Here is a 17,084-nt window from a genome sequence, read left to right on the forward strand (position 1 = left end):
AGTGACAGTGTGCCACGGTGGCGTGAATTGACATGGTGCATCAAGTTGGGAGTATCTTGTAGAAAAACAAACAAATGCATTTAAAGCATATTTTTAACAAGAAAATATCTGAAAAATGCCTTAGGAATGACAGTTTGTGCCAGAGGCTACTATGTGTCAGCCAGTTTTAATTAAATCACTGGAAATAAAGGGAAAGTTCATTCAAGAAATGTTTTTAAATTTTTGTTCTTTTTCTACGATAAAAAAATATAAAATTAAACGCGAAACATACTGCAAGAGATCAAATGTTTTGCTAAGGATAAGGAGTGACGTTAAAACTGAAAAGCAATATCTGAAATCCAAAAAGGGGGTTGTTCTGTTTTTAGAAGCTAATTTTTGCATGTTTTCAAAGTTTTTCAATTTTTCAGGGGAAAATGTATGAAACCACTACTTGAAAGGAGTAAGAAAAAGGGTCACTGATGCAATTTATGCATCTTGCAGCCAATGTAAATAGGTATGGTTGTTCAAGATTTCCCCCAGTAGATGTGTGAAATTCTGTCTAGTAAAGAGGAAAAGCTAAGCTTTTGACCGTATATAAAGGTCTACCATAATCTAGCCATGAGGATACTCTTGGTTTTATTTCACCTGTTAACGCATTAAAGGTCCAATATAGTAAAAGAATCTGTTACTAAAGAAATGTACTAAGAACAATCTACAATACTCCCTGATAATACCTTCTAAGCCATAACTTAACAAACAGGTGTGACCAACGTAACCATATAACCAATTTTCCGTAATTAATTTTCTCCCGCATGTAAATTATCCCGGTAGTAAGAAACATGCAATCCATAGCTTCATCGAATCATATTCACCAGAAATTATTTCCTAAATCAAAAAATTTGGAAGGTTTTCTTGGCACAAGTGATTAGGCATCATTCTATTGGAAAATCTTTGGTCTTTCATTGGATCCCTACAATGGACAAAATTTTTGATGACGAAATAATGAAACTCTTTAAAAAAATATATTTGAAGAAAACAAAAACATCTCCTAAAGTATTACGTAATATCTCACGTTTGCGCCGTCCTCAGCTAACCGGGGATTTTCCTCATAACCTAGTGGGTACTGAGTTCTGGCACGCTACGCAAGATTACGTCATTCTCAGTTCCACACAGGATATCCTCATCCTCATTTGACCAGCGACCCCAACTGCAATTGGTTGCTAGGGTCCCAATCCAATTGCTCGTTAGGGTCCCCGTTGCGATTGGTTACTAGGACCCTCGTTAAAATTGGATGCTAGGGCCTCGGTCGAATTGCTCGTTAGTGCTCCTGTCGGAATGGGTTCCTAGAATCCGTTGATTTGCTTGCTAGTACCCGCATTGGAAGTGGTTACTAGGGCCCGTCCGAATTGGCTGATGGGCCACAACGCCTTGAAGGCTCCCCACTGGTGAGTCCTGGAGGTTTTTAAGTAACTAGCAATCAAAGAAAAAAATATTACGTACCGCTTGCGTTTGTATCTTAATTGGTGGGCCCTGAAGGTTTTTTCCCTACATCCTTAGATTGTTAAATACTTATCAAAAAAAAAAGAAAAAATATTCCCCATAACTTAACAAGCCCCTGCAATAGGAAGAAAACATCCCTTATTACGTAACTTGTATCTGCATCTTGAAGAAAATTAGCAACACCTGTGTCTCGAGGGAATCGCCTTTACACTTCTTAATGATCAAAGGCATGGACGAGAAGAGTAGTGGCTATGTGTGTCATAATAGTACTATTTCCCTTGCTACTTAAAACCCGCCTCAAAGTCATGGCAATTCATGAAAATACTTGTGGGACGGTGGTAAAATCTCCCCACGCGTGCAGGGGGTTATCAGTAAAAATATTTAACAAAGAGTTTTTTAAATCTAGGGAGGGGGAGTCAAGGACCCCAATAGCTCCCCCACAAATTGGTGCCACTCAAACAAAAATAATGTCTATTTTGAAGTTGAATTTCTTCTTTACTATCTTTTTTGGCTCTCAAAATATGTAGGATTTTTTTCAATTTCCTAAGTAAGTCAAATTCTCTTTTCCTAGTTTACATAAATAGGTGGGAAAGAGAACTTCCAGTATCAGAGTCAATTTTGCCGTAACTGAAACCCCTAAAAATTCTCAGTTGTCCGCTATCCTGTCAAATCTTTGATGTGCAACATACTGCCTTTGAAGCTACTAAGACTATATTGTAATGAAGCATTGAGCTATTTAATAGAATCTTTTGCCACAATTAATGATTAAAAAGGAATTTTGAAAATTAGAATATTTTTTTGAGTCTCGGTATTGAGGATCTGTAAAAAAAAAAAAAAAATTTCCTGCAATAGAGTTGCCCTGAGTTTTTCCAAGGACTAGTTTCATGCAACTACAACTGTATAACAATCACATTATTGTACTATGCATTCAAAAGAAAAGAAATACTATGAAAATAAAAAAAAAGAAATACAAAGAAACAAATACATGAATGAAATACGAAGAAAAGAATAAAAAGAAAAGGCAGAAGATCAACGAAACATTCGATCAGCTTATCATCGGTAATACCCCGTCATTAGGCAGCTAGATTTTCCTCTCTTAACTAAAAGTGACATATTATACCAGTTTGTTGCAAAGACATACGAGGATTTACAAGAATAAGTACTTGTGTGACTAAAATTTACATTTTATTTATTCAATCATTGATTAACACACTGTCAAATAATAGAAAAAATAATCGAAAAAGGTAGAGGTTCTTTTTTTAGTACTGTGAGCGATGGAATTAATCACAAAAGCACTAAAATTGAAATTGGGCTTAAAATTAAAAAAAAACGACATTATTAGCTATTCTTCTTTTATCTGTCCAGATTTGGACGCTTCTCTGAGCAGGCCACATACACCACACTATGCTACCGATTGCACAAGTAACCTATTAAATAAGTAAGCATTTTAAATTCAACTTCTCTGAACAAGCCACATACACCACACTACGCAACTGATTGCACAAGAAACCTGTCTAATTATTCTCCATTTTAAATTAAACTTCTCTGAACAGGCCACATACACCACACACTACGCAACTGATTGCACAAGTAACCTATTAAATAAGTAAGTATTTTAAATTCAACTTCTCTGGACAGGCCATATACACCACACTACGCAACTGATTGCACAAGTAACCTATTAAATAAGTAAGTATTTTAAGTTCAACTTCTCTGAACAGGCCACATACATCACACTACGCAACTGATTGCACAAGTAACCTATCTAATAATTGATTATTTTAAATTAAACTTCTCTGAACAGGCCACATACACCACACTACGCCACTGATTGCACAAGTAACCTATTAAATAAGTAAGTATTTTAAATTCAACTTCTCTGAACAAGCCACATACACCACACTACACAACTTATTGCACAAGTAACCTATTAAATAAGTAAGTATTTTAAATTCAACTTCTCTGAACAGGCCACATACATCACACTACGCAACTGATTGCACAAGAAACCTATCTAATAATTGAGTATTTTAAATTAAACTTCTCTGAACAGGCCATATACACCACACTACGCAACTGATTGCACAAGTAACCTATCTAATAATTGAGTATTTTAAATTAAACTTCTCCGAACAGGCCGCATACACCACACTACACAACTTATTGCACAAGTAACCTATTAAATAAGTAAGTATTTTAAATTCAACTTCTCTGAACAGGCCACATACACCACACTACGCAACTGATTGCAAGAGTAACCTATTTAATAATTGAGTATTTTAAATTAAACTTCTCTGAACAGGCCACATACACCACACTATGCAACTGATTGCACAAGTAACCTATTAAATAAGTAAGTATTTTAAATTCAACTTCTCTGAACAGGCCACATACACCACACTACGCAACTGATTGCACAAGTAACCTATTTAATAATTAAGTATTTTAAATTCAAGCTAGTGATTTTTTTCCAAGGACAAAATTATCATCTTGTTAAGATTAATACTGTCAAGGATATTTTAAGAGATGATATAAGAATGACTGGTTTAAGAGATAAGATTTTAGCTTGATAATATTTTATCTTGCTGTTCTAAATTGATAATACTTTTGTTTTCTATGCAATAGTTATAGCACTATTCACAGAACACTGTAATAATTTAGTGTTTGATGATGTATTACATAATTTTTCTCTTCCTTGTTTTGGTACATTCAAACCCAATTTTTCGAGATTATGAAGGCTCCGGTTCCCCCGTACCGCCAGTAATCGATATATCAGAGTTATTTGATAATGGCCCAGGGGAACATTTCACTACCAGCACAGACATAGACCTTTACAAGGGATATTGGAGTTGGCAACCAGAGAGTGAAACTATCGAAGTACGGCAAGGAGTCCTAACTGCTCAAAAGCGCTTCTCTGAACCAAGTGGCGACGCCCACTTACACACCGTCATGGACTATGATTTTACAACAGTCTCCTATGTAACTGCTGAGATTAATGGTTTTAAGCAGGGATCACCGAGTCTTTTTGTTTCTTATGTTGATGAGGAAGGTAACCATGCCGACCCTGGGTTTGAACAGGAGGTTGTGTTTCCGATTTCTGAAATGTGGCTAAGAGGCAAGGCTACTGTGATCGCAACCAACCTGGACCAAAGCTATGGAAAGGTAGGTTTTAAAATCTTAGATTAATGTATCTTAATTTGTGTGGTTTTTCGTATTATAATATATTACTATTCTTTGTAAATAGTAATATTTTGTTAGGAAATGACAATACTTCATCTTGAGGATTCTTGTTTGAATTTAATTTGAACTTAGAGGTCTTATTTGAATTTGGTGGTCTTAAAAAGGCTAACTCAAATAATAGAAGGCATTTTCAAACCTGACATTGTCACCCAGGGATAAAAATATGATCACTTTTGTCATTGGAAGGTATTATCCCTGTCCTTCCGAAATATAGGTGATGAACGAGCCATGTATAAAGGCGGGTTTTTGCTATAAATATAGGGACAAGTGTTTTTTCTTCAAGCTTTACAACCTTCTTCTTGTCCTCCTCCTCCCATCCCCGAAACAAATGAAACATTCCCTGTTTATGTTTGTCATTTACTACATTTGTATATTTGTAGACATTTTGTATATATTTGTCATTTACGTCATTTACTTGCTCAAATACCAAGTGGATTATTTCTACAAAAGAAACATATAAAAAAATAAGGAAAAAGACATAGTAGGATTTTATTACTTTATACTAAAGTTTTAATTAAGTAGTATAAACATTTTATGTGTGTTTGTGCTCGTGATTAGGAAATTCTTACAATTCTGCAAATATTGGAAAACATCACGAGTTCCATTATTCAACTAGTTTTTCAGATAATCCTGCAAAACCTGCAAAACAATAATTTTTGCTTGTTTTAAGTTTCAAGTTCACCGCTTACTTCCTTAAAAAACTTTGTTTTATTGAAATTAACTTTAGCTATTTCTTTTATGTTGCTGTTGTCTAAATATGCACAATAAACCTTGCACGAAAATCTTTGTCGAACTTAGCCAAAGAATCTAAAGAATTCAATATGATTTTTATTAAAGTTAATTTGAAAAAAATATTTCACAACACAAGTTTTTCAAAGAAAGTAAAGAGTTCCATTAAGCCTAGAATGAGCCAAAATAAAGTCAGATAATCTTCCAACCGTAAAAATACCACAAATTGCTATAGATAAAAAAAGAAAATTCAAGCAAACAGATATTAGAATCATTAGCCGAGTCAAAGTCAAAACGAGCAAAAATTAAAAGGAGTAGGGCTAATAACCCATATGTATTCTTAAGACCAGAATACAATTTGCGCATTGCTGAAAAAAAAAAAATGACCATGGATTGTCATTCAAATTGACAAATGTCTGTCAAATGACAGACATTTCATCGTTAAGGTTTTGATAATTTTTCATTTTTGAAAGTAAAAAAGGTGAAAATATTTCAAACGTATTTTGTTTTCAGTAAAGCACAAATTGTGTTCTGGTCTTAGAAAGGCTTAGGGGTTCGAATCCCTACTCATTTTAATTTTTGCTCGTTTTTGAGTTTGAGTCGGCTTTTTATTGTAATTTCTGTTCGTTTTGAGTTTCATTTATTTATTTATTGTAATTTGTGGTAGTTTTACGCTTGGAAGATTATTTGACTTTATTTTTGCTCATTCCAGGCTTAATGGAGGTCTACTTCTCTTTGAAAAACTTCTCTTGTGGAAAAAGTCTTTTTAAAATTTGTTTCTGTTCGTTTTTTATTGAAATAGTCTTTTTCATGACAAAAATGCAAATCTTTACAGCTTTCTTCTATAACAATCCATAGTACAGGTTGCTATTTGTATGTTGAAGAAACTTTTTCAGCAATTTTTAATCCTGAAACAAATACTATTTTTTTTTTCAATTTTATAGCTTCTGAAGTTTACCTGAAAAACAAAACTTAATAGCATTCCCAAAAGATTTTACCTATGCTCTTTGACAACCTAGAATATCTTAAACCCTCTTTATTTAATTAAACTTTACGAGCAGAAATAGTAGTAGTAGTATCCCCAAAAGTTTCAACTTAATACCCCCAGTCGTTCTCGATATATTGCTGAGGTGTCTTATTGGCAACCATTTAACGCAATGCATTTTGATTTATTTTAAAGCAACATTTAGTTTTAAAGCATACTGGGTCAATTGCATAATTGTAGGGGCTGACATGAATGATATCCCTAAAGATATACTTGCAGGACCGTCCTACTATGCTGAACAAAATGCCTGTTCGGGCTTAAGTTTCGACTTGATGCGTTTGGAAAATGAATGGGTTTGAGAGGAGGGCTGCTTGCCCTCCAATCTCTTGTTACTCTTAAGATGGGCAACAGAATCTCGCGCTGTAATTGGAGTACAATGGACTTCTCCTTTCAAATATCTAGTTAAAACATTATAAACACGTAAAAACAAAGTGAAAACATTTTATATGTTTTTTTTCTAAAAAGTGCAAATTGTGTCCTGGTCTTGAGAAAGGCATAGGGGTTGTCAGCCCTACTCATATTAATGTTTGCTCGTTTTGAGTTTAAATCGGTTATTTATTGTGTGATTCAAATAAACAAAATACGTTTAAAGTGTTTTAATTTTTTTTACTTTCATAAATTAAAATTATTAAAGCTTTAAACTATATATTTTAGACTTAACATTTTTAATTAGGTATTGTTTGCTTAGACCACACTGTCGTTTTGTGACAATTGAATAAACCTTCAAATGGGATAAATCCGTTTATCAAGACAGTGAAAAAATATGTACAAATATCCGGATATTTGGATTACACATACAGCGACCGTCTTCAGTAGATATACTAAACTAATAAAAATGAAACTAGCATATTTATACACAACAACATAAATAACTTTTCAGGTTATTCACAAAATAATGAACTTCTAGATTAGTCGCTAGATTATTTTCAGAGTTCATTGACAAAATTTATTCAATGTCTTGATGTAAATTTCCTTCTTTAATTTTGCCCAAATGTAAAAGAAATTTCCAAAGAAGTTGGAAAAGACTTCCGTGTCTTCTAATTGCAAACCAAATGTTGAGTTTATAGTTTTTTACTGGGTTGGTCTCATTTCCCCATATAAACGACATATTTTTGACGCAACACTTTAATATGCTATAAATGTGCTGTGTAAAATTTGTATAAATATGTATTAATAGTAAATAAATAAATAGTATTTATTCCATTAGAGAGTGTTTTTGTTTGTCATTGAACGGGAGGGTGGTCTAAGAAAACAACACTTAACGAAAGGTGTTACGTCGAAAATATGTCAATGAACTCTCTCTGGAAATAATGTAGTGAATAATCCAAAAGTTCATTGTTTTTTTAATGTCCCAAAAAGCTATTTATTTTGTTGTGCATAAATATGCTAGTTTCAATTTTACTATTTCAACTGAAAACGGGAGCTGTATATATGACCAAAATATCTGGACTTTTGTACCTATTTTTTTCACTGTCTAAATAAATAGATTTATCCATTTATTTTAAAAATTGGCTATCTTAAGATTTTATTAAATCTGTTTGGGGAAATTGCGGGCGTGGAAGGAGGGCTAATTGCCCTCCAATCATTTTCGACTGTTAAAAAGAGCACTGGTCCCTTCAATTTCCAATCTAAGGAGCTATTTTCGAAGTTTCTACGACAAAAAAATGGCCATCTCGAAATTAAAATTGGATGCATTTCGGAAAAATACAAAGGTCTGGGAGGGAGATATCTGCCCTCCGATCAATCTGAATTTTAAAAAGAGCACTAGAACTTCTGATTACCAATCAAATGTGCCTCCTCAGACGTTTATAAGATCATCTTTTCTATATATACCTTATATGCCCCTGGGCATAACTTACAACCTTTGCCCTAAGAGCCGTAAGGGAGTTGTCACCTTCCTTAGACATAATTTCCGAACCTTTCAATTACGTTTAACAAAATAGCTATCGAAAATTTTTTATTGAATGTGTTTGAGGAAATGGTGGGTATGGAAGAGGGCTAGTTGCCCTCTAATCACTTTCAACTATTAAAAAGAGCACTATCCCTTTCAATTCCCAATCGAATGAGCTCTTTTAAAAGTTTATTCGATAACAAACGACCACATCAAAATTCCTATCTGATGCATTTACAGAAAATACGAGGTGTTTGTGCACGGGGGGGGGGCATCCACCGTCTGATCCCTCTGAATCTTTAAAAGGACATAGAACTTCTGATTACCAATTCAACAAGGCCCCTCCGAAGTTTATACGATCACCCTTTCTATATATACTTATAGTTGCCCTCCAATCAAATCGATTATCATAAAGGGCACTGTCTCTTTCAATTTCCAATCAAATGAGCTGTTTTCAAAGTTTCTCTTACAACAAACGGCCAATTTCTATCAGATACATTTTGGGAAAATATGAGGTGTATGGGTAAGGGATATTCACCTTCTTATCACTTTGAATCTTAAAAAATGCACCAGAACTTCTTATTACCAATCAAATGAGTCCCATCCAATGTTTATACGATCACACTTACTATATATACGTTATATGTCCCTATGGCATAACTTATAACCCTTGCCCTTAGGGCTGTAAGGGGAGGGTTGTCATCCTCAAAGACATCATTTCCGGACCTTTCAATTACGTTTAACAAAATTACTATCTCAAAATTTTGATTGAATGTGTTTGGGGAAATGTTGGAATTGGGAGGGGATTTAGTTGCCCTCCAATCCATTTTGATTAACTTATAAAAAGGGCACCACCTCTTTTAATTTTCAATAGAATGAGCTCTTTTTGATGTTTCTACGACAACGAATGATACATTTTGGGAAAATACAAGGTATGTGTATGCGTATGTGTGTGTGTGTGTGGGGGGGGGGGGTATTCACCTCTGATCACTCTGAATTTCAAAAATAGCACTAGAAATTCTGATTAGCAATCTAATAAACTCTTTCTGAAGCTTATCCGATCACCCTTTCTGTATAAACTTTTCACCCAGGACATAAATTACAACCCTTGCCCTGTGGTCTGTGGGGGTGTCATCCTCAAAGACATAATTTCTGGATAATTTAACTACGCTGAATAAAATGGTTATCTAAAAATTTTGATTGAATGTGTTTGGTGAAATGATAGGTGTGGAAGGGGGGTTACTTGCACTCCAATCAATTTCGACTATTAAAAAGGGCACTAGTCCTTTAATTTTCCAGTCAAATGAGCCCTTTTCGAAGTTTTGTGCTTGCGACTGCAACTGCTTCCAACTGGGGCTGCAAATGCTACCACTATTTCTACTACTACTAATGCTACTTTTACTACCACAACTATTGAACTAAACCAAAAGATTTACGCAGCATTCTTGTTATCAACATAGAATAGAGGAATATCTCAGAAACTGAAGAGAGCTCTTTCTAACTGCGACCGCAAATAATGCTGCGACTGCAAATGGTACTACTACTTTTACAACTACTGATGATACTGCTACTGCTACAACTATCGAACGAGACCAAAAGACTTTAAATCCATTTTTGTTATCTAAATGGCATAGATGGAGAATCTCAGGAAAGGATGAGAGTATTGTGTTGAAACCTTCAGGGAAAGTTGAGGGGGATATACAACTAAATCAAAATATATAGTGTTTGTCCAGATTGTCAGCTAAGGGTACTACGCTGAAATTTTTTGGGTATGCTACTGGAAACATCTAAAAAAACCAATAGGCACTGTGTGCATTCAAGGGTGTCAGAAGGGCGTACCTACAGTGTCTCAAAAACCACTTAGGTTACTATGTAGAATTTTTCAAGGCATCGTGGGTGGATGTTGAGCCAAAGTTTTAAATTAACTATGCACACACAGGCTGTCAAAAGGGCATATCGGCAATATCTTAGCAATGGTTAAGGATATTAAGCTAAAAATTTCTAAGGGTTTTAGAATTTCTAAAACCCTAAGGAAGAATATTATCTTCCATCACAAAATGACAGAAAATGCCAATTGGCTTTCACTCGGTCTCTTTTGTTACTGAAAATAGCACTAGATTTTGTGACTTCCGTTCAATTGAGCCTATTTCCAATATTTTACGAACACTGGCTCGACTTTATACTCCCTGGGAATAAAAAAGGGGGAAGGAGTCACATCAAATCTTTACATACACAAAGGTGATTATTTGTTGTTCAAAATCGGAGCTTCTAAGTGTCTCGTTCTGGTTTTTTGACTTTTTCTGGCTTTTCTAATGGCGTATTTTTGTTTCAGACACAAAAACAAATCGTAAGACACACATAAAAAAACAGACAGAGTCAGACACACAAAAAAGGACAGACACAGAGACATGCAAAGAGACGCCCAATCTCACAGGCGCAGTGGGAGAGAGAAGAAAAACCCACAAAGCATTAAAACATAGAGTAAGACAAACAAAAACACCAAGACAGACAAACGGACATGCAAACATATGCTAACCTACACAAGTGCGGAAGAAAAAATGAGCACAAAAACAGGAACTCACACGCACAAACAAAAAACGCACAGAATCAGACACATAAAAAATACAAAGACGGCCACAGGGAGATGCAAACAGACGCTCAGTCACGCAGACACGGTGAGAGAGAGAGATAAAAAACACACTAAAACAAAAAGTAGACACACAAAAATACAAAGACAGACACAGAGACATCCCATCAGACGCTCAGTCAGACAGCCAAGGTGGAAGAGAGAAAAAAAAACACATAAAAACACAAAGCCAGCCATACCAACACACAGAGTCAGACTGAAAAAAACACAAAGACAAACACAGAGACATGCAAACAGACACTCATTCAGACAGTCACGGTGGGACAGAGACAAAAAACACACAAAATCAAAAAGTCAAACACAAAAACAACAAACAAACAAAAACACAAAGAAAGACACAAATACATGCAAACATATGCTAACCTACATAAGTACGGTGGGAGAAAGACAAAAACATGCACATAAAAACAAGTTCAGACACATAAACACATAGGTTTAGACACGAAAAAAAACAAAGGACAGACACAAAGACATGAAAACAGACGCTCACTAACACATAGACGGTGTGAGAGAAGCAAAAACACACACACAAAACCACAAAGTCAGACACAATTACACACAAAGACATACACAGAGTTAAGTAAATAAACGCCCAGTCACACATGCACGGTGAAAGAGAGGCAAAAAACGAAAACAAAAAATAGGAGGTCAGACGCACAAGCACACAGAGTCAGACACATAAACAAAGACGGACACAAAGATATGCAAACAGACGCTCAGTCGCGCAGACACGGCGCGAGAGAGAGACAAAAAACCGTAAAAACACAAAGTGGCACACAAACACTCAAAACACCGAGTCAGACACACATAAGCACAAGGACAGACATAGAGCCATACAAACAGACGCTCAGTTAGACAGGCATGGCTGAAGGGAGAGAATAAACACAAAATTATAAATTCAAACAAAAAAAACAACACAAAAAAAACACAAATACAGACACAGAGACATGCAAACAGACGCAGACAGCATGGTGGGAGGGAGACGAAAAACACATGAAAGTACAGTTTCAAAACAAAAACCAGAAAAAACAGTCCGGCACACAAAAACACAAAGACAGACACAGAGATCTGAAAACATGCGCTCAGGCACACAGGCATGGGGGGGGGGACAAAAAAATACACAAAAATACAGAAACTAAGAACACAAACACACAGAGTCAGACATATAAAACATAAAAAAGGCGCAGATACACGCAAACACACGATCAACCACACAAGCACGGTGGAAGAGAGACAAAAAACACACGCAAAAATACAAAGTCAGACACAGAAACAAACAGAATCAGATTTAAAACAAAACATAAATACAGACACAGAGACATGCTAACAGACACTCAGTCACACAGGCACGGTGAGAGAGAGAATAAAACACGAACAAAAACACAAAGTCAGACACCCCAACGCACAGAGTCAGACGCACAAAAAAAAACAAAGACAGACACAGAAACATTCTAACTCTAACTGACTCTCATTCATACAGGTACGGTGGGAGAAAGACAAAAAACACACAAAAACACAACTAGATATATCAGATTTGTGTACACCCTCATACCAATTTTTTCCCCATACCATAGCAAAGCCTTCCTTTTATTATTTCTGTTATTATTATATTTATTACTATATTATTATCATTTTTTATTTCTAAAGAAATTTTCCCGTATTATGCTCCTAAACTTAAATTATTCAAATATGCGCACCCCCTTATGCCAATTTCTGATATACTTTTCGAAAGGTTTACTTTTATATATTTCAAACCACTTTTTTCCATACGTTCATAAACTTTGATAATTTACATTTGACTACACTCCCATACCAATTTTTTACCGCTTTACTTTCCAAAAGCCTTCCTTTTATTAATTTCAAAGCATTTTTTCCGTATTCCGCTCCTTAACTTAAATTATTCAGATTTTTAAGCACACCTACCTTTCAAATTACTATCACCATACTTTCTGAAAGTCTTCTATTGATTGGTTTCAAACCACTTTTTTCAATACTGCGTTTCTAAACTTAGATAATTTAGTTTTGCGTACTCCTTCATACCTATTTTTACCACTATACTTTTCAAAAGCCTTCTTTTTATTAATTTCCAAGTACTTTTTTCCGTATTAGGCTCCTAAATTTAAATTATTCAGATTTGTGCACAACCCTAGGCCAACCTCTTATAGCAATAATTTTCGAAAGGTTTCCATTTATTGATTTCAAATCATTTTTTTTCATGCTACGTTCCTAAGCCTTGATAATTTAAATTTGTGCACACCCCCATACCAATTTTTTACCACTATACCTTTCAAAACCTGCCTTTTATTAATTTCAAATCACATTTTCCTGTATAATGCTCCTTAACTTGAATTATTCAGATTTGACCACACCCCTATGCCAACTTCTTATCTCCATACGTTTCGAGGAGCTTCCTTTTATTGACTTCAAACCCTTTTTTCTATACTACGTTCCTAACCCTAGATAATACACACCCTCCCAATTTCTTACCACCATACTATTCAAACACCATGAAATAGTTTCAGCAATAATTTCACAGGTTTTGTTCCCACATCTAGGTCATTCAAATTTTCCTAAAACCCCTATCGATTCACATTTTGTTTTCTGTTTGTTCAGTTTTAATTACTTTTTATGTGATTTCATAGTTTAATTTTTTTTATAGTAGAACATTTATGAACAATAAAAGTTTGTATTTATTAGATTTGTTGTTCCAGGATTAATCTTCAATACTTAATAATCTACGTAATGAAATATCTAAGGGCAATACTATGTATCGTCTGCTACGCAAGATAACTTGTCTAGGTCACGTTCGATAATTAATAATATTGTAAGGAGCAGATGTGCGTTAAATTTACCCAATTATTCAATACTTGATTTTCTCCCTGTACGTGGATTATTATGGGGCTAGGTATACAATCTCCTATTGCATAACATGCAGGCATACGTGCATAACACCCTATGTTTTTACTACCCCAATTTACAACCAGGGATTCCCGACTTGACCGGTGGACCATGACCTCTAACATATCATGTGAGAATAAGTCATCCTTAACATTGTAAACTCTTATTTTATAACCAGCAAAGAAATCTTGAAAAAAAAACTTCTTGAAGAAAAAGGTTCTTAAAAACATCTTGAAATGTCTTGAAACGTCTTAACAAAGGTCTGGAAGAAAAAGGAGAAATCCTTTGTTTTGCAGAAAGCAAAGGGCTATATGCGTGTGAATCATGAGAATATTGGGTTACGATAAAAAAAATTTATAACTGGGACTTTTGAGCTTGACTAGAGTACTCTAACAACAACTATTACGTAACAACCAAAGAAATCATGATTTAGAGGGTGCTTTTGATAAGCCATCTTATGGGTGCCTTTAAAAGTATTCCAAAAGGTGTCTTTAAAAACCTTCCTAGGGCTGTCTTTAGAAACCTTCCTATGGGTCGGTTTAAAAACCCTCCCATATGTGTCTTTAAAAACCATCCTATGGCTACATTTAAAAGTATTGCTGTATGTGTTCTTGAAAACCTTCCTATGGCTGCCTTTGAAACCTTCCAATGGCTGCCTTTGAAAACTTTAAGGTGGGCTGGTTTGAAAACATTCCTGTGGTTGCCTTTGAAAACCTTCTATGGCTGCCTTTAAAAACATCCTATGAGCCGGGTCAAAAACGCTCCTATGTGTGTTTTGAAAAACTTCCCATTGCTGCCTTTAAAAACATCCTGTGGGCCGGCTTAAAACCCTCCTATGGGCCGGTTTAAAAACTTTGCTATGGCTGCCTTTAAAAAAATTCCTTTGGCTGCCTTTAAAAACCTCCTATAGGCCAGTTTAAAAGGCCTCCTATCTGTGTCTCTAAAAGCCTTATTATGGCTGCCTTGAAAAACTTCCTATGGAACGCAACATACAGGTGTTTTATACAGATATAGGTGCACTATAGTATTGTGTGAGACCCAAGTGCGCGTAATAACGTCTTGAGGGAATAGTAACTCCAATATTTTGTCCCCTATGACTGGCGCAGAAACCATGGAGGGGATGCTACTTTCCCCAAAGTGTGCTACAATTTCTTTTCATTTATATTTTTCTAGTTTTGGTTATATTGTAGACCCCCAGAGGTAAACTGATGGGCATATGATTTATCACAGCTCTTGATATAGTTGGTGAAACCTCTTATGTTTCAGATTTGTGTACAGGGACGTAACATAACACAGGAGAACAGAATCACAATTGACAGCATTGTTGTGTACGATTCTTCCATAGTCCCCACAGAGCCACCTAAACCTACTGAACCGTAAGTTATGTCTTCTTCGTTTTCTTCCCTAAATAAAGCATAAATTTATATGATAATGTATAAACGTGTCGACCAATCCAATTTTTGGTGACGCACCTGTGGAGGGGCCTAGAACCAAAAGTAGATTACATTTAGGTAGTAATTTTATTACCTTACCATTCTTTTGTTCCAAACTTTTTTTCTGTTTCTTTAAGGTTTTCTTCAATTGTTTTCTTAAGCAACACTTCTTTTTTCATTTTTGTTTTTGTTTGGTAGTTTATGATGATCAGTTGTCCGCACTTCGGTAATAACAGAGAACTTTTTGCTAGAAAGAAGTCAATATCATAATTCTGAAAAACGGAGAAAAGAAGCTTTAAAGCTGATGAATTTTCTGATTATTATGGAAAGAACATACATTTTTGTCCTATGAAATGTCATAAACAAGTAGCAATCCGAATTCCAAAAGCAAACTTCTTTAGGATTATACAACGACGTAGATGTGTATCTAAAAAAAACCATTTCCTCGAGGTTTGAGATTGAAAATTGTGTGCACTGTAAATTTTAAAGAAATTATTCTAGAGAATTCAGTGTAACCGTTCCTAATTCTGATCTTAGTTTAACGAATTTTTTGATTATCATCAGACTTTCTAAAATGCCAAAGGCCTAAAAATAGACTAACTTAAGTTCAGCTGTTATATTACTCATAGATAGTGGGAGGAAGAAGGTTTTCTAGAAAATTCTAATTTTTGTGCATTTACAAAAATGGTGTTTTTATTTCAACCAAACTTGATAGATAGTTAAAACCTATACTTTAGTCGTGTTTTAGGCGTCTGGGCGCAATCCAACCTCTTATTGGAAGTGGATGAGATTCTAAAAATCTTTTCATTACAGATTTGCAGAAAGAATTGTCAGATGTTGACCAAACTTGGTAGTAACTGCAAAGAGCTGCATTTTGCTTGCAAAATTGTATATTGAGGTGGAGTTCCGAGCTTAAACTTCAGTTTTGAGCAAATTAATGTTAGGCTTGAATTTGAATTTTGAGCAAATCAATGTTAGGTTTCAACTGCAGTTTCGAGCAAATCAATGTTAGGCTTCAACTTCACTTTCGAGTAAATCAATGTTAGGCTTCAACTTCAGTTTCAAGCAAATCAATGCTAGGCTTCAACTTCAGTTTCAAGAAAATCAATGTTAGGCTTCTACTTCAGTTTCCAACATAATCAAAGTTAGGCTTCAACTTCAGTTTCGAGCAAATCAATGTTAGGAGGCAATTAAAGTCCCTCTTTTATCCGACATTGCAAGGTGACTCAGTCTTTTTATTCAAGTCTTTTGAGGCCCCTACGCCCTCGACGCCTCTTTTTCTAATTATATTTTACCGCTAAAGCTTCAAAGAGGGTAATCGCTAATTTCCCCGAGTCTTGCGATTTTTTTATTCCTTTCTCATGAGTAAAATTTTATTTATCATCATGTAATTTATCATTTATTTATTTATTATCATTCATTATCATTCATTATCAGTAATTATCATTCATTTATTTATTTATCATGTAATGTATCCACTCTGTTGACTTATGGTTTTCCAATTCACTTCTAAAAAGAAATTTCTTCTTTATTTCTTTGATTTTAGTGCATACTTTTCTATACCTTTTAATACCTATATCTGTTCTTTATCTTATCTTTTTATCTGTATCTTTTAATATGTTTCTTTCTACAACTCTTCGAAATATCAACTATTATCATTCTAGTAACGAAAGGAGATTTTTGGCCATTTTAAATTGAATTGTACACCTATATCTATCTTTG

At 34.8% G+C, this 17,084-nt stretch overlaps 1 protein-coding gene across 1 annotated transcript in view; it reads left to right on the forward strand.

Moving 5' to 3' along the window:
- The first annotated feature begins 4,081 nt into the window (after positions 1–4,081).
- Positions 4,082–17,084, forward strand: part of LOC136037675 (uncharacterized) — a 35,214-nt gene continuing 22,211 nt past the window's right edge. The window contains exons 1-2 of the mRNA XM_065720416.1: positions 4,082–4,641; positions 15,196–15,305. Coding sequence (XP_065576488.1) covers positions 4,147–4,641; positions 15,196–15,305 — 605 coding nt within the window. The 5' untranslated portion in view covers positions 4,082–4,146. The remainder of the gene's footprint in view (positions 4,642–15,195; positions 15,306–17,084) is intronic.

The sequence above is a fragment of the Artemia franciscana genome, chromosome 17 (assembly GCF_032884065.1).
Source record: "Artemia franciscana chromosome 17, ASM3288406v1, whole genome shotgun sequence".
Classification (NCBI taxonomy): domain Eukaryota; kingdom Metazoa; phylum Arthropoda; class Branchiopoda; order Anostraca; family Artemiidae; genus Artemia; species Artemia franciscana.